The sequence below is a fragment of the Oncorhynchus masou genome, chromosome 3 (assembly GCF_036934945.1).
Source record: "Oncorhynchus masou masou isolate Uvic2021 chromosome 3, UVic_Omas_1.1, whole genome shotgun sequence".
NCBI classification, from domain to species: Eukaryota; Metazoa; Chordata; class Actinopteri; order Salmoniformes; family Salmonidae; genus Oncorhynchus; species Oncorhynchus masou.
Genome location: NC_088214.1, coordinates 46,765,864 through 46,788,618, shown reverse-complemented (window position 1 = coordinate 46,788,618; position 22,755 = coordinate 46,765,864). Strand labels below are relative to the sequence as shown.

The 22,755-nt window shown below is 41.9% G+C and overlaps 1 protein-coding gene across 3 annotated transcripts in view; it reads right to left on the bottom strand.

Annotated features, from left to right (window-relative positions):
• adcy8 (adenylate cyclase 8 (brain)) overlaps positions 1–22,755 on the bottom strand; it is a 255,443-nt gene that overhangs the window by 24,021 nt on the left and 208,667 nt on the right. For all 3 annotated transcript variants that reach the window (XM_064942680.1, XM_064942663.1, XM_064942671.1), the window contains 2 exons: positions 21,728–21,900; positions 9,042–9,120 (listed from right to left, as the gene is read on the bottom strand). In XM_064942680.1, the coding sequence (XP_064798752.1) occupies positions 9,042–9,120; positions 21,728–21,900 (252 nt within the window). The remainder of the gene's footprint in view (positions 1–9,041; positions 9,121–21,727; positions 21,901–22,755) is intronic.

The following is a 22,755-nucleotide window of genomic DNA, read 5'->3' as shown; positions in this document are numbered from 1 at the left end:
TTTTAAATCTGACAATGCAGTTGGAGTAGCAAGATTCTAGGCTTTCAATACATGTGAGACACTTGTATTTTCATGAATGTTTAATATGACTATTTATGTAGCGGTCACCGTATGTTGCGGAATTTCAGCCCGCTAGCTTGTTCCGTGAGCAGAGGGATTAACAAAATGATAATAACGCTTATAAAAGAAAATTAGTATTTCCCATCAAAACTCGGTAGGGTTTTGTTCCATTTGTATCATCATCTTTTACCATTTTTCTTCACCAACGGTCATAATGTAATGTCCATCCTTTTCTCAACGTCTCTCTCCCTTTCTTTTTTCCCAGGACTCCCATTAACCAGGTCAACACTCCCATTGGCCGCAGCTTAACAAGCAACCTTACTGGTCAAAACTTAAACTTAAAAGTAAACCAACCTATTCACTTATACATTAAATAACCTGTTAAATCTATGGGGGCGCTATTTCATTTTTGGATAAAAAGACGTGCCCGTTTTAAGCGCAATATTTTGTCACAAAAAGATGCTCGACTATGCATATAATTGATAACTTTGGAAAGAAAACACTCTGACGTTTCCAGAACTGCAAAGATATTGTCTGTGAGTTTCCCAGAACAGAAGCTACAGGCAAAACCAAGATGAAACTGCAACCAGGAAATGAGCAGGATTTTTGAGGCTCTGTTTTTCATTGTCTCCTTATATATATGGCTGTGAATGCGACAGGAATGAGCCTGCCCTATCTATCGTTTCCCCAAGGTGTCTGCAGCATTGTGACGTATTTGTAGGCATATCATTGGAAGATTGACCATAAGAGACTACATTTGCCAGGTGTCCGCCCGGTGTCCTCCGTCGAAATTGGTGCGTCATCTTCAACTGCACGTCTTTTTCCAAGCGATTCACCGGAGACAGGAGACTACCACGAACGATATATCAATGAAGAGATATGTGAAAAACACATTGAGGATTGATTCTAACAGCGTTTGCCGTGTTTCAGTCGATATTATGGAGTTAATTTGGAAAACATTTCGCCGTTTTGATGACTGAATTTTCGTTTTCTGTGAGGTAAATGATTTTATTTGAATTCTTTTCTGGTTTTTGTGCAAATGTTGCCCGCTAAATGCTACGCTAAATGCTACGCTAGCTATCACAAATGCTTGTTTTGCTGTGGTTCAAAAGCATATTTTGAAAATCTGAGATGACAGTGTTGTTAAGAAAAGGCTAAGCTTGAGAGCTAGCACATTCATTTCATTTCATTTGCGATTTTCATAAATAGTTAACGTTACGTTATGCTAATGAGCTTGAGGCTATAACTGGATACAGGTTTTCTTCATAGCCAAACGTGAACAAAACGGAGCAATTTGTCCTACACAAATAACATTTTTTTGAAAAACTGAATATTTGCTATCTAACTGAGAGTCTCCTCATTGAAAACATCTGAAGTTCTTCAAAGGTAAATTATTTTATTTGAATGATTTTCTTGTTTTTGTGAAAATGTTGCTGGCTGAATTCTAGGCTTATAGCTATGCTAGCTATCAACACTCTTACACAAATGTTTGTGTAGCTATGGCTGAATAGGATATTTTGAAAATCTGAGATGACAGTGTTGTTAACAAAAGTCTAAGCTTGAGAGCAAATATATTTATTTCATTTCATTTGCTAGCAAGAAAACTAAACACAGGCACAGACTTTGTGTGGAAAATTATTTAAGACTGAGACTCTCTCCAATACAAACCAACATTGCAGAGTTATGTGCATCCTTTCAAGCACACCCTTCTCATTCACCCGTGGTGAGTTATTGACAATTGTTGGTGAACAAATAAGGTTTTATATGTAATATTGCTAAATAAAGCTAAATAAATAGCAAAATTATTGATTATTATTATATTATTATTTGTGCCCTGGTCCTATTAGAGCTATTTGTCACTTCCCACAAGCCGGGTTGTGACAAAAACCCACACTCATTCTTATGTTTAATAAATGTATCGTATAGTGTGTGGCAGGCTTACAATGATGGGTCTAGAGTTTCAAGTTTATTGGTGTCCACATCAACGAACTATCATGGTCCAAACACACGTGAAGAGGACACGACAAAACCTTTTCCCCCTCAAGATTTGGTATGGGTCCCCAGATCCTCAAAACGTTCTACAGCTGCACCATTGAGAGCATCCTGACTGGTTGCATCACTGCTTGGTATGGCAACGGCTCAGCATCTGACTGTAAGGTGCTACAGAGGGTAGTGCGTACGGCCCAGTACATCACTGGGGCCAAGCTTCCTGCCATCCAGGACCTCTATAAATAGGTGGCGTCAGAGGAAAGCTCATAAAATTGTCAGAGACTCCTGTCACCCAAGTCATAGACTTGTGCTGCTACCGCACAGCAAGCGGTACCGGAGCTCCAAGTCTAGGACCAAAAGGCTCCTTAACAGCTTCTAGCCCAAGTCATAAGACTGCTGAACAATTAATCAAATGGCCACTAGACTATTTACATTCACCCCCCACCCCCATTGTTTTGTACACTGATACTACTCACTGTTTATTATCTATGCATAGTCATTTCACCCCTACCTACATGTACAAATTACCTCAACTAACCTGTACCCCCGCACACAGACTCTGTACCGGTATCCCCTGTGTATAGCCTCGTTATTGTTTATTTATTGTGTTACTTTTTATAACTTTTTACTTCGGTTAATTTGGTAAATATTTTCATAAATCTTCTTGATCTAGACTGTTGGTTAAGGGCTTGTAAGTAAGCACTTCACAGTAAGGTCTGCACTTGTTGTATTCGGGCATGTGACAAATAAAGTTTGATTTGATTGAACTTCTGCATCATGAAACAGTATTTCATAAACTATACAGTGGAATAATATATGATATGATATGCTTCAGTTTGCTGCCATATGACTGGTTTTACATTTGTCTCTAGCAATATTAAGGTCAAATACATCCATAACAAGTGTCATTTATATTTACAATTCCCTTATTCTAAGAGATTACTCATTTACCTAGGTCTAATCAATTTATTGATTACTTTTTATTTATTTTACCATTATTTAACTAGGCAATACAGTTAATAACAAAATTATTATTTTCAATGACGACAGTGGGTTAAAAACTTCTTAGGGCTGAAATCCCGTTAATATGACAACAGCCAGTGAAACTGCAGGGCGCCAAATTCAAAACAACAGAAATCTCATAAATAGAATTCCTCAAACATACATTTATCTTATACCGTTTAAAGGTAATCTTGTTGTTAATCCCACCACAGTGTCCGTTTTCCAATATGCTTTACAGCAAAAGAACCAAACGATTATGTTAGGTCACCACCAAGCCACAGAATAAAAACAGCCATTTTTCCAGCCAAAGATAGGAGTCACAAAAAGCACATATAGAGATAAAATGAATCACTAACCTTTGAAGATCTTCATCAGATGACACTCATAGAACTTCATGTTACACAATACATGTATGTTTTGTTTGATAAAGTTAAAATTTATATCAAAATCTGAGTTTACGTTGGCGCATTACGTTCACTAGTTCCAAAAACATCCAGTGATTTTGCATGGCCACATCGATTCAACATCGATTCAATTGCTATTCCCGGAAAAAGCAAACCATGCAATAATCTGAGATGGCGCTCAGAACAATAGTCAAATTAGCCGCCATGTTGGAGTCAACAGAAACCAGAAATTACATGATAAATATTCCCTTACCTTTGATGATCTTCATCAGAATGCACTCCCAGGAATAAATGTTTGTTCGATAATGTCCGTTATTTATGTCTAAATTCCTTCTTTTGTTAGCGCATTTGGTATACATATCCAAACGCTCGTTCTGGTCGAGCATTACTTCGGACAAATACTTCAAAAAGTTATATTACAGGTCTATGTTTCTATGAAACATTTCAAAGTAAGTACAGAATCAATCATTAGGATGTTCTTATCATAAATATTGATGAACGTGGTACCTTCAAGCATTTGGAAATTGCTCCCAAAGATGAACCAGTCTTTTGGAGGTCTACAATTTATTTTCTGAGGTCTTCATTTATTTTGATTTTCCCATGATGTCAAGCAAAGAGGCACTGAGTTTGAAGGTATGATCTTGAAATACATCCACAGGTACACCTCCAATTGACTCAAATTATGTCAATTAGCCTATTAGAAGCTTCAAAATCCATAATTTTCTGGAATTTTCCTAACTGTTTAAAGGCACAGTCAACTTAGTGCATGTAAACTTCTGACCCACGGGAATTGTGATACAGTGAATCATAAGTGAAATAATCTGTCTGTAAACAAATGTTGGAAAAATTACATGTGTCATGCACAAAGTAGATGCCCTAACCGACATGCCCAAACTATAGTTTGTTAACAAGGAATTTGTGAAAAATGAGTTTTAATGACTCCAACCTAAGTATGTGTGTGTGTGTGTGTGTGTGTGTGTGTGTGTGTGTGTGTGTGTGTGAGATATATATATATAGATATAGATATATATATATATATATATATATATATATATATATATATATATATATATATATATATATAGGATTGAAAATGTGCAGATAATTACATTGATAGAAGCCACAATCTATCTTCAATATTAAAGCTGATCTACACCCTAAACACATTTCATAAATACAATAAAATAAAATGCTGCTGAGGGAAAATCCAGATACATTGTTTGCTGATCATACCCTAATTGGCGAAAATAATACAATCTCTGACCTGCTCTTCCACACTGAGCACACTGCAGTATTCTGCCTCATGTAGGCACTTTGGGCATGTTAGAAAGAGAGGAATGGTCGACATCTTGACTCTGCACCATTGACACCTACAACAATGGCACTGTAATGATTCAAGGCCTAGAAGCTGAACCTGTCCTATATACATGAGTTTCCATCACTGAAAGAGCTTGCATACACCTTGAAAGAGAATGGCACTCTGATATCAGTTAATTCTAAAAGTCCCCCCACCCTCATATCTAACTAAGTCAACCTAGCAGACATGGAGAGTTACAACCTATCCCATCTGTCCCAAGCCTTTGGGAGTATCTCCCTAGTGGAAGTAGAGGTGAATGAGATTAATGGTGGGGTGGCAATGGTCGAGGGCATCATGAGGAGAGAGGTAGCTGACATCAAGGAGGAGCTACAAAGGAAGTTGTCAGCAGTCACAGAATTGCTACAATACAGAGACACCATCATCCACAATCTAAGAGAACAACTGGAACCTACTACAACCCTCACTTCTTCTCAAAGTGAACCTCAGGAACTCATACAAGAGGTCAGTAACCAGACCCAGAACAACTCATCCTCCCCAAGATTCTCACATCACAGCCCCAGAGCACCAGCGCCAGCAGGTGCCATGCCAGGAATACAACCAAAGGCCACCTGTGATCTCCACCCCACTCCACCCAAAGAACATCACTCCAGACACTACATCCCACAACAGCAGCACACAGGCAGAGCACTCTATGGCCTTCATTTAATGAGAAATTGCTATTCCCTGGTATGTTAGTCAGAAAGCTATAGTGCCAAAACAGCAAGTGCCATGAAAAGTCTGTCAAGCAACAAATGAAATGGCGCCAAACATATTATAATTCACACAGGTGCTTATGTTTTGATGGCAATGAGAGGAGAAGTAGCTCCTGCAATGCAGCAAGTGGCAGCTCGAGGTGCAAAGATGCCCTTCCACATTATACAGAGCAACAACGCTGAGCTGTCTAGAGGCTTTGTCACAGTGCTGTATCCCTCAGGGCAGTTGCATTGGGCCGTTACTCTTCTCTATTTTTACAAATAATTTGCCATACATGAACCTAAAATGATGCTGATGATTACACACTTTACACATCAGCACCTACAGCCAGTGAGCTCACTGAGACTCTTAGCAAGGAGTTACTATCAGAATGGGTAATTAACAATAAACGGGTCTTAAATACATCTAAAAACCAAAAGCAATGTACTTGGAACACGGCATTCTCGTAGACCTACACCTCAACTGGAGTTGTGAATAAAGTGAGTGACCATTGAACAAGTTGGAGAAGTTAAACTCCTAGGAGTAACATTGGATGGTCAGTTATCATGGTCAAGTCATGTTGACAAAGTTGTTGTGAAGATGGGGAGGGGTATGTCTGTTGTAAAAAATATTTTCTGCATTTTTGACACAAAGATCAACTGTACTAGTTGTTCAGGTTTGATTTTGTCCCATCTTACTTACTGTCATACTGTACTATGATCAGGTGGTGCAAAGAAAGACCTAGAAAAGCTGCAGCTGGCTGAAAACAGAGCAGCACACCTTTCCCTGAACTGCACACACAGCACTAACATCAACAACATGCATGCCTGTCTTTCATGGTTGAGGGTTGAGGGGTTTCTTCACGGTACCCAAACTACAAACAGATTTAATGCGTCGCTCAGTTACGTACTTTATAGAGCCATGTCATCGTGTAATGCTCTGCCATCAGTGGTTACTCAGGCCAAAAGGAAGTTTAACATAAAAAAACAGATAAAAAAAACACCTTGTATCACAGCGCCTCTCCTCTATTCTAAAATTCTAATTTAACTGACAAACGTTTTGCACTGTTTCACTATGGCGTTAGTCATCAATATAGCAAGAGGGAAATATTTTATTAATGCAGTCATGTGTCCGCCACCCCCTCAGAAAGCTATGGCTTTTTTACCTTTGGCTTTCACCTGGAATTGTTTGTCTGAGAAGAAAACTATTTTCAACCCATATGATCTAGTACACAATAAAAGTATCATAAAACATATACAAATATGAGGATATGATTACACACTTTTTTTGGAAAGAAAACATTTTCATACTTTATAAAATGTCCATACTGTATATCGTTTTTGATACCAAACAATATCATGACATTAGTAAGTCAAAATCTATTAAAATTGTGAACGTTTAAATCAACATTTGGGCTATTTAAACAGCATGTGCCCCTCCTATAGATAAGGGGAGAAGGGCTTTGTAAAGAGCTCGATTTTTTACGTTCTGAGCATAAGCAATGCGTCTGCAATGTTTTACTTTCCACACAAAATGACTTTATCGTAGAGCTATTAAAGTTTTATACTTAGATCTGCCTGCTCAAGACAAATTCGGCAATTGCTTTGCCATGTCTGTATCGTGAAGCAGTTGAGCTGGATAAATGTTTTTCTATGGACCGCTCCTTTGACGTAGAGTTGAAGTGAAGCGCTATAAATCGATGTAATGATGCTGCTGGCCACCAGAGGGATGCAAATACAAGTTTATTCGACAGAGGAACTTTAAATGGTCCTAGGAAGATCTGAATGGTTGTCTTCTGACAAAATGGTGGGAAATCAATAAAATAAGTAATGTAAACATATACAGTGCCAGTCAAAAGTCTGGACACACCTACTCATTCAAGGGTTTTTATTTATTTTTTACATTGTAGAATAATAAGGAAGATATCAAAACTATGAAATAGCACACTTAGAATCGTGTAGTAAACAAAAAAAGTGTACAAAAAAATATGAATATATTTTATATTTTGGATTCTTCAAAGTAGCCATCCTTTGCCTTGAGGACAGCTTTGCACACTCTTGGCATTATCTCAAAAAGCTTCAACTGGAATGCTTTTCCAACAGTCTTGAAGGAGTTCCCACATATGCTGAGCATTTGTTTGTTGCTTTTCCTTCGCTCTGTGGTCCAAATCATCCCAAACCATCTCAATTGGGTTGAGCTTGGGGCGGCAGGGTAGCCTAGTGGTTAGAGCGTTGGACTAGTAACCGGAAGGTTGCAAGTGCAAACCCCCGAGCTGACAAGGTACAAATCTGTCGTTCTGCCCCTGAACAGGCAGTTAACCCACTGTTCCTAGGCCATCATTGTAAATAAGAATTTGTTCTTAACTGACTTGCCTAGTTAAATGAAGGTAAAATAAAAATATAAAAAATTAAAAATAGACCATGAAGGCCTAATTCTCCTCTGAACAGTTGATGTTGAGATGTGTCTGTTACTTGAACTCTGTGAACCATTTAGTTGGGCGACAATCTGAGGTTCAGTTAACTCTAATGAACTCATCCTCTGCAGCAGAGTCTGGGTCTTCCTTTCCTGTGACGGTCCTCATGAGAGCCAGTTTCATCATAGCGCTTGATGGTTTTTGCAACTGCACTTGAAGAAACATTCAAAGTTCTTGAAATGTTCCGGATTGACTGACCTTCATGTCTTAAAGTAATGATGGACTGTTGTTTGTCTTTGCTTAATTGAGCTGTTCTTGCCATAATATGGACTTGGTATTTTACCAAATAGGGCTATCTTCCTCACAACACAAATGATTGGCTAAAACACAATAAGAAGGAAAGAAATTCCACAAATCAACTTTTAACAAGAGTTTATTAGCAGGGGCTTTGTCAAACGGTTTATTAAGCCCTGGTCTGTGGTCTGTGTATAAATATCCAGCTACCTTAATTATAGTGGAGTGTCGAAGCTGGTACATCTGACTACATTCTGTCCATATTGATTTCATCTACATGTAAGTTTATCTAGAATTTGACAAAAGGTAATTTGATTTATTTCTATGAGAATATACAACCACATACAGTATATAATTTAAAAAACTGTGATTATTTTTCTTATCAAAGATTCCTTTACATTTGGCACACAGACCATACCGATCATATGTATAACTTTACATGTGAATCCTTCCAGTTTTTCAGGAAGAAGCAGTCAAACGTAACAGACGCTTTGACTCAACAAAACGACAAAGCGCTAAAATCAAAGAAAGCCATTGACAAGAGTGTCTCAATGACATTGAAGATCTTCAAATGGGGGCATTTCTTTTTTTTCAATTTCATATGGCGACAGTACAAAGGACGTTGAATTATTCTCATCTCCCATCTGTCTCTGACCAGCGCAGACCAAGTGATCAAAGAGATCAAAGGATGCTATTCAGTAGATTGAGCTCAAAAGAAATGTATCCTCCTCATCAGCTGCTGACTCTGTATATACCAGGAAGCACTTGTTCACATCTATCACACCCATAGTGCATAATTACATTAGTGAATATGCTAAAATCATCTTACCTGCTGCCCGTGGTAAAATACAGCAAGGAGGAACATAGCCATCAGAAGCAAGGAGGTCTCTTTAGTCCCAAGGAAGTTTCTGTGGAAACAAAACAGTTTCTATTGCAACAATACGTTTTCAAAATAATTCTACTTTGGGAAAAAAGTTACAGAATAGTTCAAGTAGAGTAGCCAGAATGCAATCCAAGACGTATTGTAAAATAGCAAGAGTCGGTAATGTTCCCGACGTTCACAGGGAATCGCAGTCACAGTAAACACTGTGCGGATGTCGGCTCAAGTTAAAGCCAAGTGCAGTCCGCTTCCCTACAAACGCCTGTACATTTAGTGTGTTCACTCAGGCCACTACTCCACTATCACATATTTACAGTACAACATCCATGTGTTTGTGTGTTTAGAGTGCTTGTCTCATGTGTCTGTGCCTATGTGTGTGTCTATTCACAGTCCCTGCTGTTCCATAAAGGTGCATTTCTATCAGTTTATAAATCTGATTCTACTTCTTGCATCAGTTACCTGATGTGGAATAGAGCTCCATGTATCCATGGCTCTATGTAGTACTGTGCGTGTCACATAGTCTGTTCGTGACTTGGGGATTGCGAAGAGACCTTTGGTGGCATGTCTTGTGGGGTATGCATGGGTGTCCGAGCTGTGTGACAGTAGTTTAAACAGACACCTCGGTGCATTCAGCATGTAAACACTTCTTACAAAAACAACTAGTGATGAAGTCAATATCTCCTCCACTTTGTGTACATTTAATGGCTAGCCATATTGCCTTGTTCTTAGCCAATTGTAATTTTCCGAGGTCCACCTTTGTGGCACCTGACCACACGACTGAACAGTAGTCCAGGTGAACAAAACCAGAACCTGTAGAACCTGCTAAACTTCCTTCTCCCCATCGTAGCTACTGTTGTATCAACATGTTATCACCATGACATTTTACACTCCAGGGTAACTCCAAGGAGCTTAGTCACCTCAACTTTCTCAATTTCCACAAGATTTATTACAAGATTTAGTTGAGGTTTTGGGTTTAGTGAAAGATTTGCCCCAAACACAATACTTTTAGTTTTTGAAATATTTAGGACTAACTTATTCCTAGCCTCCCATTCTGAGACTAACTGCAGCTCTTTGTTAAATGTTGCATTGATTTCAATAACTGTAGTTGCTGAAGTGTATAGTGTTGAGTCATCTGCATACATCGACATACTGGATTTACTCAAGGCCAGTGGCAGGTCATTAGCAAAGATTGATAAAGTAAGGGGCCTAGACAGCTGCCCTGGGGAAATCCTGATTCTACCTGGATTATGTTGGAGAGGCTTCAGTTAACCTGTATAGGGGGCAGCATTTTCACTTTTGGATAAATAGCGTGCCCAATTTCAACTTCTTGCTACTCATGCCAGAAATATAAGATAGGCATATTATTAGTAGATGTGAATAGAAAACACTCTGAAGTTTATAAAACTGCTTGAATCATGTCTGTGAATATAACAGAACTTATGTAGCAGGCAAAACCCCGAGGACTAACTGTTCTGATTTTTGTTTTGCATCTGTCTGTTCCATGAGTTGTCATTGCCATGGGATATTTCATTCATTTTAATTTGTGCAATGAAGAAGCACATCCAGGAACAACGTTACACTATTGAGAGTTGCACAAGATGTAAACAGGAGCATGGTTTGTTTACTTCCTGTATTGAAAACAGATTGTTCCGTCTACAATTGATCAATTATTAACGTTTAAAAATACCTAAAGTTGTATGACAAAAGTAGTTTGAAATATTTTAGCAGTTTTTAGGCAACTTTTGAAATATTTTGTAGTGATGTTGCGTTTTTTGGAAGCTGTTTTTTTCTGGATCAAACGCGTCAAATAAATGGACATTTGGATATATATGGACGGAATTAAGGACCAATTGCGATGTTTATGGGACATATTGGAGTGCCAACAAAAGAAGCTCGTCAAAGGTAATGCATGTTTTATATTTTATTTCAGCGTTTTGTGTAGCGCCTGCAGGGTTGAAATATGCTACTCTCTTTGTTGACATTGTGCTGTAATCAGATAATAGCTTCTTATGCTTCTTCTTCGCCGGAAAGCCTTTTTAAAATCTGACATGTTGGCTGGATTCACAACTAGTGTAGCTTTAATTGAAAGTTTGATTTTTATATCATTTTTTGATTTGCCACACTGCATTTTCCCTGTTTTTTTTCCCCAAGTGGCACGCAACAGTCCCCTATACCATAAGAAGTTAAAGAACACCCTCTGTGTTCTGTTTGTTATGAACTTGAGTGAAGACCCAAACGCGGTTTTAACAGAAAACAGAGTTCTTTAATAAAAACAGGAATGGCATAAATCCTCTTCCAACGTAGTCAATGGAACAAAAGAACGTAGTATAATGCAGGTTGCACCTGCCATGCAGACTCCGACAGGACAGGACAAGGTGGAAGCAAACGAGACGACAGCTTGCTTCTGGCATCAAAAAACACAAACAAGAATCAGACACTGAAAGTAGCAGGAACAGAGAAAGAAATAGAGACCTAATCAGAGGGGGAAGAGAGAACAGGTGGGGAAAGAGAGAATGAGCTAGTTAGGAGAAATGTAGAACAGCTGAGGGATGAGAGACAGAGAAGGTAACCTAAAAAGACCAGCAGAGAGAGAAATGAAGAGAAAGGACAGGAACAGACATAACAAGACATGACAGTACCCCCACTCACCGAGCGCCTCCTGGCGCACTCGAGGAGGAAACCTGGCGGCAACGGAGGAAATCATCGATCAGCGAACGGTCCAGCACGTCCCGAGAGGGAACCCAACTCCTCTCCTCAGGACCGTACCCCTCCCAATCCACTAGGTACTGATGACCACGGCCCCGAGGGCGCATGTCCAAAATCTTACGAACCCTGTAGATGGGTGCGCCCTCGACAAGGATGGGGAGGGGGGAGGGACGAGCGGGGGCGCGAAGAACGGGCTTAACACAGGAGACATGGAAGACCGGGTGAACGCGACGAAGATAGCGCGGAGAAAGAAGTCGCACTGCGACAGGATTAATGACCTGGGAAATACGGAACGGACCAATGAACCGCGGGGCCAACTTGCGAGAAGCTGTCTTAAGGGGAAGGTTCTGAGTGGAGAGCCATACTCTCTGACCGCAACAATATCTAGGACTCTTGGTCCTACGCTTATTAGCGGCCCTCACAGTCTGCGCCCTATTACGGCAAAGTGCCGACCTGACCCCCTTCCAGGTGCGCTCGCAACGCTGGACAAAAGCCTGAGCGGAGGGGACGCAGGACTCGGCGAGCTGAGATGAGAACAGCGGAGGCTGGTACCCGAGGCTACACTGAAAAGGGGATAGACCGGTAGCAGACGAGGGAAGCGAGTTGTGGGCGTACTCTGCCCAGGGGAGCTGTTCTGACCAAGACGCAGGGTTACGAAAAGAAAGACTGCGTAAAATGCGACCAACAGTCTGATTGGCCCGTTCGGCTTGACCGTTAGACTGGGGATGAAAGCCGGACGAGAGACTGACGGAAGCCCCAATCAAACGGCAAAACTCCCTCCAAAATTGAGACGTGAACTGCGGGCCTCTGTCGGAAACGACGTCAGACGGAAGGCCATGAATTCGGAAAACATTCTCGATAATGATCTGAGCCGTCTCCTTAGCAGAAGGGAGCTTATCGAGAGGAATGAAATGAGCCGCCTTAGAGAATCTATCGACAACCGTAAGAATAACTGTCTTCCCCGCTGATGAAGGCAGTCCGGTGATAAAATCTAAAGCGATGTGAGACCACGGTCGAGAGGGAATGGGAAGCGGTCTGAGACGGCCGGCAGGAGGAGAGTTCCCAGATTTAGTCTGCGCGCAGACCGAACAAGCGGCGACAAATCGACGCGCGTCACGTTCCCGAGTGGGCCACCAGAAACGCTGGCGAATGGAAGCGAGCGTACCCCGAAGGCCGGGGTGGCCGGCTAACTTGGCAGAGTGGGCCCACTGAAGAACGGCCGGACGAGTAGGAACGGGAACGAACAGAAGGTTCCTAGGGCAAGCTCGCGGCGACGGAGTGTGAGCGAGTGCTTGCTTTACCTGCCTCTCAATTCCCCAGACAGTCAACCCGACAACACGCCCCTCAGGGAGAATCCCATCGGGGTCGGTGGAGACCTCAGAAGAACTGAAGAGACGAGATAAAGCATCAGGTTTGGTGTTTTTTGAGCCCGGACGATAAGAAATAACAAACTCGAAACGAGCGAAAAACAGAGCCCAACGAGCCTGACGCGCATTAAGTCGTTTGGCTGAACGGATGTACTCAAGGTTCCTATGGTCAGTCCAAACGACAAAAGGAACGGTCGCCCCCTCCAACCACTGTCGCCATTCGCCTAGGGCTAAGCGGATGGCGAGCAGTTCGCGATTACCAACATCATAGTTACGTTCTGACGGCGATAAGCGATGAGAGAAAAACGCGCAAGGATGGACCTTGCCGTCAGAGAGAGAGCGCTGAGAAAGAATGGCTCCCACGCCCACCTCTGACGCGTCAACCTCAACAACAAACTGTCTAGAGATGTCAGGTGTAACAAGAATAGGTGCGGATGTAAAACGATTCTTAAGAAGATCAAAAGCTCCCTGGGCGGAAACGGACCACTTAAAGCACGTCTTAACAGAAGTAAGGGCTGTGAGAGGAGCTGCCACCTGACCGAAATTACGGATGAAACGACGGTAGAAATTAGCGAAGCCCAGAAAGCGCTGCAGCTCGACGCGTGACTTAGGAACGGGCCAATCAATGACAGCCTGGACCTTAGCGGGATCCATCTTAATGCCCTCAGCGGAAATAACGGAACCGAGAAAAGGGACAGAGGCGGCATGAAAAGTGCACTTCTCAGCCTTCACATAAAGACAGTTCTCCAAAAGGCGCTGGAGGACGCGTCGCACGTGCTGAACATGAATCGAGAGAGACGGTGAAAAAATCAGGATATCATCCATGTAAACGAAAACAAAAATGTTCAGCATGTCTCTCAGGACGTCGTTAACTAGTGCCTGAAAGACAGCTGGAGCGTTAACGAGGCCGAAAGGAAGAACCCGGTATTCAAAGTGCCCTAACGGAGTGTTAAACGCCGTCTTCCACTCGTCCCCCTCCCTGATGCGCACGAGATGGTAGGCGTTACGAAGGTCCAATTTGGTGAAAAACCTGGCTCCCTGCAGGATCTCGAAGGCTGAAGACATAAGAGGAAGCGGATAACGATTCTTAACTGTTATGTCATTCAGCCCTCGATAATCCACGCATGGGCGCAGGGACCCGTCCTTCTTCTGAACAAAAAAGAACCCCGCGCCGGCGGGGGAGGAGGAGGAGACTATGGTACCGGCGTCGAGCGAAACCGACAAATAATCCTCGAGAGCCTTACGTTCGGGAGCCGACAGAGAGTATAATCTACCCCGGGGGAGTAGTTCCCGGAAGGAGATCAATACTACAGTCATACGACCGGTGTGGAGGGAGAGAAGTGGCCTTGGAACGACTGAACACCGTGCGCAGATCGTGATACTCCTCCGGCACCCCTGTCAAATCGCCAGGCTCCTCCTGTGAAGAAGAGACAGAGGAAACAGGAGGGATAGCAGACATTAAACAGGTTACATGACAAGAAACATTCCAGGATAGGATAGTATTACTAGACCAATTAATAGAAGGGTTATGGCGCACTAGCCAGGGATGACCCAAAACAACAGGTGTAAAAGGTGAACGAAAAATTAAAAAAAGAAATGGTTTCGCTATGATTACCAGAGACAGTGAGGGTTAAAGGCAGCGTCTCACGCTGAATCTTGGGGAGAGAACTACCATCTAAAGCGAACAAGGCCCTGGGCTCCCCTAACTGTCTGAGAGGAATGTCATGTTCCCGAGCCCAGGTCTCGTCCATAAAACAGCCCTCCGCCCCAGAGTCTATCAAGGCACTGCAGGAAGCAGATGAACCGGGCCAGCGGAGATGGACCGGAAAGGTAGTGCGTGATCCAGAAGGAGAGGCCTGAGTAGTTGCGCTCACCAGTAGCCCTCCTCTTACTGATGAACTCTGGCCCTTTACTGGACATGAGGTGACAAAATGACCAGCGGAGCCGCAGTAGAGACAGAGGCGATTGGTGATTCTCCGTTCCCTCTCCTTGGCCGAGATGCGAATACCCCCAGCTGCATAGGCTCAGCATCCGAGCCGGCGGGGGAGGGTGGCAGTGATGCGGCAGGTGGCAGTGATGTGGAGAGGGGAGCAACGGAGAACGTGAGCTCCTTTCCACGAGCTCGGCGACGAAGATCAAACCGTCGCTCTATGCGAATAGCGAGAGCTATTAAGGAGTCCAGACTGGAAGGAACCTCCCGGGAGAGGATCTCATCCTTAACCTCGACGTGGAGACCCTCCAGAAAACGAGCGAGCAAAGCCGGCTCGTTCCAGTCACTAGAGGCAGCGAGAGTGCGAAACTCAATAGAATAATCCGTTATGGATCTATTCCCCTGACATAGGGAAGACAGGGCCCTGGAAGCCTCCTCGCCAAAAACAGAACGGTCAAAAACCCGTATCATCTCCTCCTTAAAGTCCTGATACTGGTTAATACACTCAGCCCTCGCCTCCCAGACTGCCGTGCCCCACTCACGCGCCCGTCCGGTAAGGAGAGAAATGACGTAGGCGATGCGGGCTGCGCTCCTGGAGTAAGTGTTGGGCTGGAGAGAGAACACCACATCACACTGAGTGAGGAATGAGCGGCACTCAGTGGGCTCCCCAGAGTAACACGGCGGGTTGTTGATCCTGGGCTCCGGAGACTCGGAAACCCTGGAAGTGGGCGGTGGATCGAGGTGGAGTTGGTGAACCCGTCTTGTGAGGTCGGAGACTTGGACGGCCAGGGTCTCAACGGCATGTTGAGCAGCAGACAATTCCTCCTCGTGTCTGCCTAGCATCGCTCCCTGGATCTCGACGGCGGAGTGAAAAGGGTCCGGAGCCGCTGGGTCCATTCTTGGTCTGATTCTTCTGTTATGAACTTGAGTGAAGACCCAAACGCGGTTTTAACAGAAAACAGAGTTCTTTAATAAAAACAGGAATGGCATAAATCCTCTTCCAACGTAGTCAATGGAACAAAAGAACGTAGTATAATGCAGGTTGCACCTGCCATGCAGACTCCGACAGGACAGGACAAGGTGGAAGCAAACGAGACGACAGCTTGCTTCTGGCATCAAAAAACACAAACAAGAATCAGACACTGAAAGTAGCAGGAACAGAGAAAGAAATAGAGACCTAATCAGAGGGGGAAGAGAGAACAGGTGGGGAAAGAGAGAATGAGCTAGTTAGGAGAAATGTAGAACAGCTGAGGGATGAGAGACAGAGAAGGTAACCTAAAAAGACCAGCAGAGAGAGAGAATGAAGAGAAAGGACAGGAACAGACATAACAAGACATGACACTGTTAGACATGCAACTCTTTGTCCACAATATAGAAGGGGGTGTAAAGCCATAACGTGTTTTTCCATCACCAGACTATGATCGATAATGTCAAAGGCCGCACTTAAGAATAACAAAACAGCTCCCACAATCTCTTTATCATCAATTTATCTTCGCCAATCATCAGTAATTTGCGTATTGCCGTGCTTGTTGAATGTCCTTCCCTATAAGTAAAGTCTGAAAGTCTGGAAATAGCATTGTATCTGGTCAAACACACTTTTTACAAAAGTTTACTAAGGGTTGGTAAAAGGCCGATTGGTCAGCAATTTGAGTCAGTAAAGGGGGCTTTACTATTCTTGGGTAGAGGAATGACTTTTGCTTCCCTCCAGGCCTGAGGGCACACACTTGCTAGTCAGCATAAATTGAAGATATGTCAACTCTTAGTGGCAATATCATCCACTATTATCCTCAGTCATTTTCCATCCAAGTTGTCAGACCCCGGTGGCTTGTCATAGTTGATAGACAACAATAATTGTTTCACATCTTCCACACTTACTTTACAGAATTTAAAATGACAATGATTGTCTTTAATAATTTTATCAGTTATACTTGGATATGTAGTGTCAGCGTTTGTTGCTAGCATGTCATGCCTAAGTTTGCTAATCTTGCTAATGAAAATATAATTAAAGCAATTTAAAATATCAGTCGGTTTTGTGATGAATGAGCCATCTGATTCAATGAATGATGGTGAGTTTTCCTTTATACCCAAAATGTAATTTAAGGTGCTCCAAAGGTTTTTGCTATCATTCTTTATGCTTTGTTTGTGTAGATTCTTCCTTTTTATTCCGTTGAGTCACATGATTTCTGCATTTGCAGTATGTTTGCCAATAGGTTCTGCAGCCAGACTTACTTGCCATTCCTTTTGTCTTATCCCTCTCAACCATACAATTGTTCAATTCCTCGTCATTCCATGGGGATTTAACAGTTTTTCAGTCATTTTCTTAATGGGTGCATGCTTATTAGTAACTGGAATAAGTAGTTGTTTCATAAATGTGTCAAGTGCAGTGTTGGGTTGCTCCCCAATACACACTACAGACCAGCAAATATTTTTTACATCATCAACTTAATAATCACTACAAAACTTATTGTATGACCTCTTATACACTATATTAGGCCCAGCCTTTGGGCCTCCTAGATAAGGCTACTATAATGTGATCACTACATCCGATGGGTTTGGATACTACTTTAAAGCAAATTTCTGCAACATTAGTAAAGATCTGACCAATACATGTTGATGATTTCATTCCTGTGCTGTTTGTAACTACCATGGTAGGTGACTGATAACCTGAACAAGGTTGCAGGTACTAGTTAGAGTTTGAAACTTTAAAATGTACCTCTCTGTTGCTTTCACATATATTATCAAGCATTTCACAAATGCAAATTTCACAAATGCTATCCAGATAGTGACTGTTAGCACTTGTTGGTTTATAGCAATTTCCCACAATAATGGGCTTTAGGTGAGGCAGATGAATCTGTAGCCATATTACTTCAACAGTATTTAACATGAGATCCTCTCTAATCTTTACAGGAATGTGGTTCTGAATATAAACAGCAACACCTCCACCTTTGGCATGTCTGTCTTTTCTGTAGATGGTATAACTATGTATTGCTACCACTATCATCAAAGGTATTATCTAAGTGCATTTCAGAGATTGTCAGAATATGAATGTTATCTGTTGCTAGCAAATTATTGATTTCAAAAACCTTGTTTCTTAAGCTGTATGTTAACGTGGGCTATTTTCAGCACTTTTCTGGCATACCTGATTTTTTTCATTGCATTACTGGGAAATGTAGCAGACATTCTCATGTTATTTATGTTAGTGCAGTGTGAGCTGCACACAGTGGACATCCTACTAGGGCACACCGCCTCAATGCTAACAGTATAACTCTGGTTCACATGATTACTGCATACAATAGCTATAGGATCAGAAGAGACATTCAGGGAAGTAAGAGGTACATAAATTAGGTTACTTACATTGCATCTTCCAATGCCCCTGGGATAATATACATTTGCTGAAGCATTGTGACAACTCAGCAACACAATGGAAGGGATTAACTGAGCTGGGCTTGGGTCATTGATAAGTCATTGTCTCAACGCAGCCTTATAATGCTGTGAAAGGATCCAGGAACCCAAATTATTTGGGTGGATCCCATCCTCCGTATAATATGAGCTTTGTTTCCAGAAGGTATCAAAATTGTTATTAAATGTTACACCCACAGAGTTGCAATAGTCTTGTAGCCAGTTATGGAGGGTAAAAGGTCTGCTGAAACGATGAATGCCACAATTTAGGGAGGTCACAGGCCAGATATTATGGGGAATTTGTTGGTGTCAAGCAGAGACCCAATCAGTTCTTGAAAATCCATCTTCAGCTGTTCTGAGCTGCCCTTCATAATGTAGTTGAATCCCACATGAACTATGACAGACTCAATTTTCTTATGTCAATCTGCTTTCAAACATCTTGCAGACACTCCAGTTTGCTTAGCAGCATGCCACTGCCTTTGGTTTGTACGGCTTGTGACATGGGACCAGCGCTGATTGAAACAATCCTCTTGCTGTTCTCTGTCTACTTCACTACAAGATGGAGGAGGAGAAGCAGGTGGAGACGACTTCTTTGGCAGGCAAGATCCAGGAAGCACAGGCCATTCGGACATATGACTCAATTGCAACCGAGCTAGTTGGTAGCGGGTGTTGACACAAACACTTATGAACAAAATAAATTCAAACAAATAAAAACTTTGGAAACAACAGGCCGAAACAACAGGTTAAGGCGCAGGAGGGATCGGAGCTCGTGACAGGAGTTCGTGGAGCACATCAACAGTCAAAGATCAAAATATTGTATGTAAGGCGTCTATTTTGAGATATTCAAAGTTTCTGAGATGCCACCATGCCATAGTAGAGCTTCAGTGTTTTACGGACAAATACTTGGAAGAAGTGGAAAAAGATTTAACTCAATGTCTGAGAGTCATTTAGAAGGGAGCTTGTAGCCTGCTGTCGCAGACTAAATGGCCTCTTGGAAAATAAAAAGATGTATGAGTGTGTTACTCCACTAACTAGCAGATGTAGAGTGGAGACACCAGGAGCAAGGTTGGGCAACTGGCAACCCGCTCAAAAGTTTGGGGTCATTTAGAAATGTCCTTGTTTTTGAAAGAAAAGCAAATTTTTTGTCCATTAAAATAACATTAAATTGATGAGAATAGAAACTGTTGATGTTGTAAATGACTATTTTAGCTGGAAACGGCTGATTTTGAATGGAATATCTACATAGGCGTACAGAGGCCCAATATCAGCAACCATCACTCCTGTGTTCCAATGGCACGTTGTGTTAGCTAATCTAAGTTTATCATTTTAAAATGCTAATTGATCATTAGCAAACCCTTTTGCAATTATGTCAGCACAGCTGAAAACTGTTGTGCTGATTAAAGAAACAAAAAAATTGACTTCTTTAGACTAGCACTTGTGGGTTCGAATACAGTCTCAAAATGGCCAGAAACAAAGGACTTTTCTGAAACTCATCAGTCTATTATTGTTCTGAGAAATTAAAGCTATTCCATGCAAGGAATTGCCAATAAACTGAAGATCTCATCAACACTGTGTACTACTCTCTTCACAGAACAGCGCAAACTGGCTCTAACCAGAATAGAAAGAGGAGTGAGAGGCCCCGGTGCACTACTGAGCAAAAAGACAAGTACATTAGAGTGTCTATTTCGAGAAACAGAGGCCTTACAAGTCCTGAACTGGCAGCTTCCTTAAATAATACCGCAAAACACCAGTCTCAACGTCAACAGTGCAGAGGCAACTCCGGGATGCTGGCCAATTTATCAGCAGTGGATAAAGATGGAAAAAGTGAAAAATGGAGACTTGCGAGGTAAAATGGTACAGGCGGTAGACAAGAAAGAGGCGTCGAATAAAAAAACTGGGCGTATCTGAAGGAAATGACCATATATTAAATTAATAAAAGCAGGAATTGGCAATTGCGCTTGAAAAGAGTCAAAACCTAAACCAGGAATAAGAGGAATTCCTTGAGGACAGACAAAAACAAATAAAAACAACTCAGGGCTTCAACAGGATCAAAATATGTGGAGGAGTTGCCACTCCTCCGCCGTTCGTCCCTATAAGGTGACAACAGGTCACATCTGGAAGCCACCATTATACCTCTCTCTTATAGAGAAAAAAAGAGCCGTATGTTTTGTGAGAGGCAGAGGACATGTGCAGATATAGTAGTCCCTTACTGGATAGTGGATCAGCATGATTTAGGTTATCATAGAAATGTGCGCCCAGTACGGACACACGGTTACATTTTATCCGGGGAAATAGTACCATGGGAATAAAACCCTATTCCCGATGATGCATATCCCCAAGTACAGATCAAAATTCAGCATCATCAGCCACTGAGTGAAATGCATAATATTATGAAAGAGGCACAGGATCCACTAAAAGAGGGATTTATCAGTTTCCTGAGGAAAGAGGATTGAATTTGGTGGTTTCATGCTGGTGATTACGATCATATTGAATACTTGCTTTGCCAGGAGCCGTGTTGCCAACACTCGCACAGGAACATCGAATGTCGGCTTGGTCCTCTGTGCACGAAGCATGTGACTCGGGGATAGCAAATTACGAAATTGAGGGATTCTTAACCACAGGTGGAAATATATTGTTTCGAGTGTGAGTAAAATTTGTAACTGTACACAGGTTCCAAAAGAAGGAATGTGTGATTATGTGGATCGGATGGATGATGCATTATGTACTAATCTGACAATGAGGGATAGATACGATCAAAATGTAGGAATTTGTACGTCTGCTTTGATGTCAGGCTTGAAACCTGTCATTAACACAGCTATTGTGGGGTTAGTTGACCAACATGCAATGAAATAGTACAGGCGGCATTGAGATGGGAATCTAATTCCGCTCACTTCCCAGCCGTGCGACTGGTTAATACAGCCACAGTGAAAGTCACTAACAGTAGTTTCAATGGCTAATGTAAGACAAAGAAACAGAGAGAAAAGGGTAGCGAGCTTGTGCTAAAACACTAGCTCCCTGTGGGGCCATCAAAAGCAGTCTAATGTCAAGATAAGTACCAAGTACCACGACATTTGTCGTGTATCCATCTACGTACTGTATAACAAATTCCCAAATGATTGGGAAAGGTACGCACAATCTTAATAGACTAAATTATTGTAGATAATGCCTATATTTGGGAGCAAACAATTGAAGGAATTTGGTGTTAAGATACACTGTAATGTTACATCACTCACTCTGTGTTGTGGTGGACATAGTCGTAGCGTAAAAACAGGGAGGTGTAGAAGGCTTCAGTGAGTAGGGAGTAGATAGCAATCATGACCAGGAGCACAGCGAGCTTTAGGACCGAGTTCAGTCGCAGGAACACCGCGCACGTCACCATGGCGAGCACCCCCGTGAACACAAAATACTGTGGAGGAAAACATTGACACACACAACACTTACAGGGGTAATCTGGAATTGGTACATACATTTTTGGACTTTTAAATACATTTTATATAGCCATTTGTTCTTGAAGAATATAACTATAAATGCCACATGAGCTTAGTTTGTGATGTTGTACTGCACCTCAAAGGCCAAAATATAAGCACGTTTTACTCCATTGTTTGTAAACAGCCATAGCCGAGGGTAGATGTTTGGTGGTTGGGGTGCTGAGATAAAAAACATTTGCAGGACTAGTAAAATGCCCAGTGCAATACTTTTGTAACTAAAACAAATATATAATCAAACGATATATACAGTGCGTTGCAAAAGTATTCATCCCCCTTGGCTTTTTCCTTACTTTGTTGCATTACAACCTGCAATTTAAATGGATTTATATTTAGATTTCATGTAATGAACATACACAAAATAGTCCAAATTGGTGAAGTGAAATGAAAAAAATTACTTGTTTAAAAAACAAATAAGATCTGATGCAACCAATTACCTTCAGAAGTCACATAATTAGTTAAATAAAGTCCACCTGTGTGCAATCTAAGTGTCACATGATCTGTCACATAATCTCAGTATATATACACCTGTTCTGAAAGGCCCCGGAGTCTGCAACATCACTAAGCAATGGGCATCACCAAGCAAGCATCACCATGAAGACCTAGGAGCTCTACAAATAGGTCAGGGACAAAGTTGTGGAGAAATACAGATCAGGGTTGGGTTATATAAACCATTCAGAAACTAGATCCATTATTAAAAAAATTGAAAGAATTTAGCACCACAACAAACCTGTCAAGAGAGGGCCGCCCACCAAAACTCACGGACCAGGCAAGGA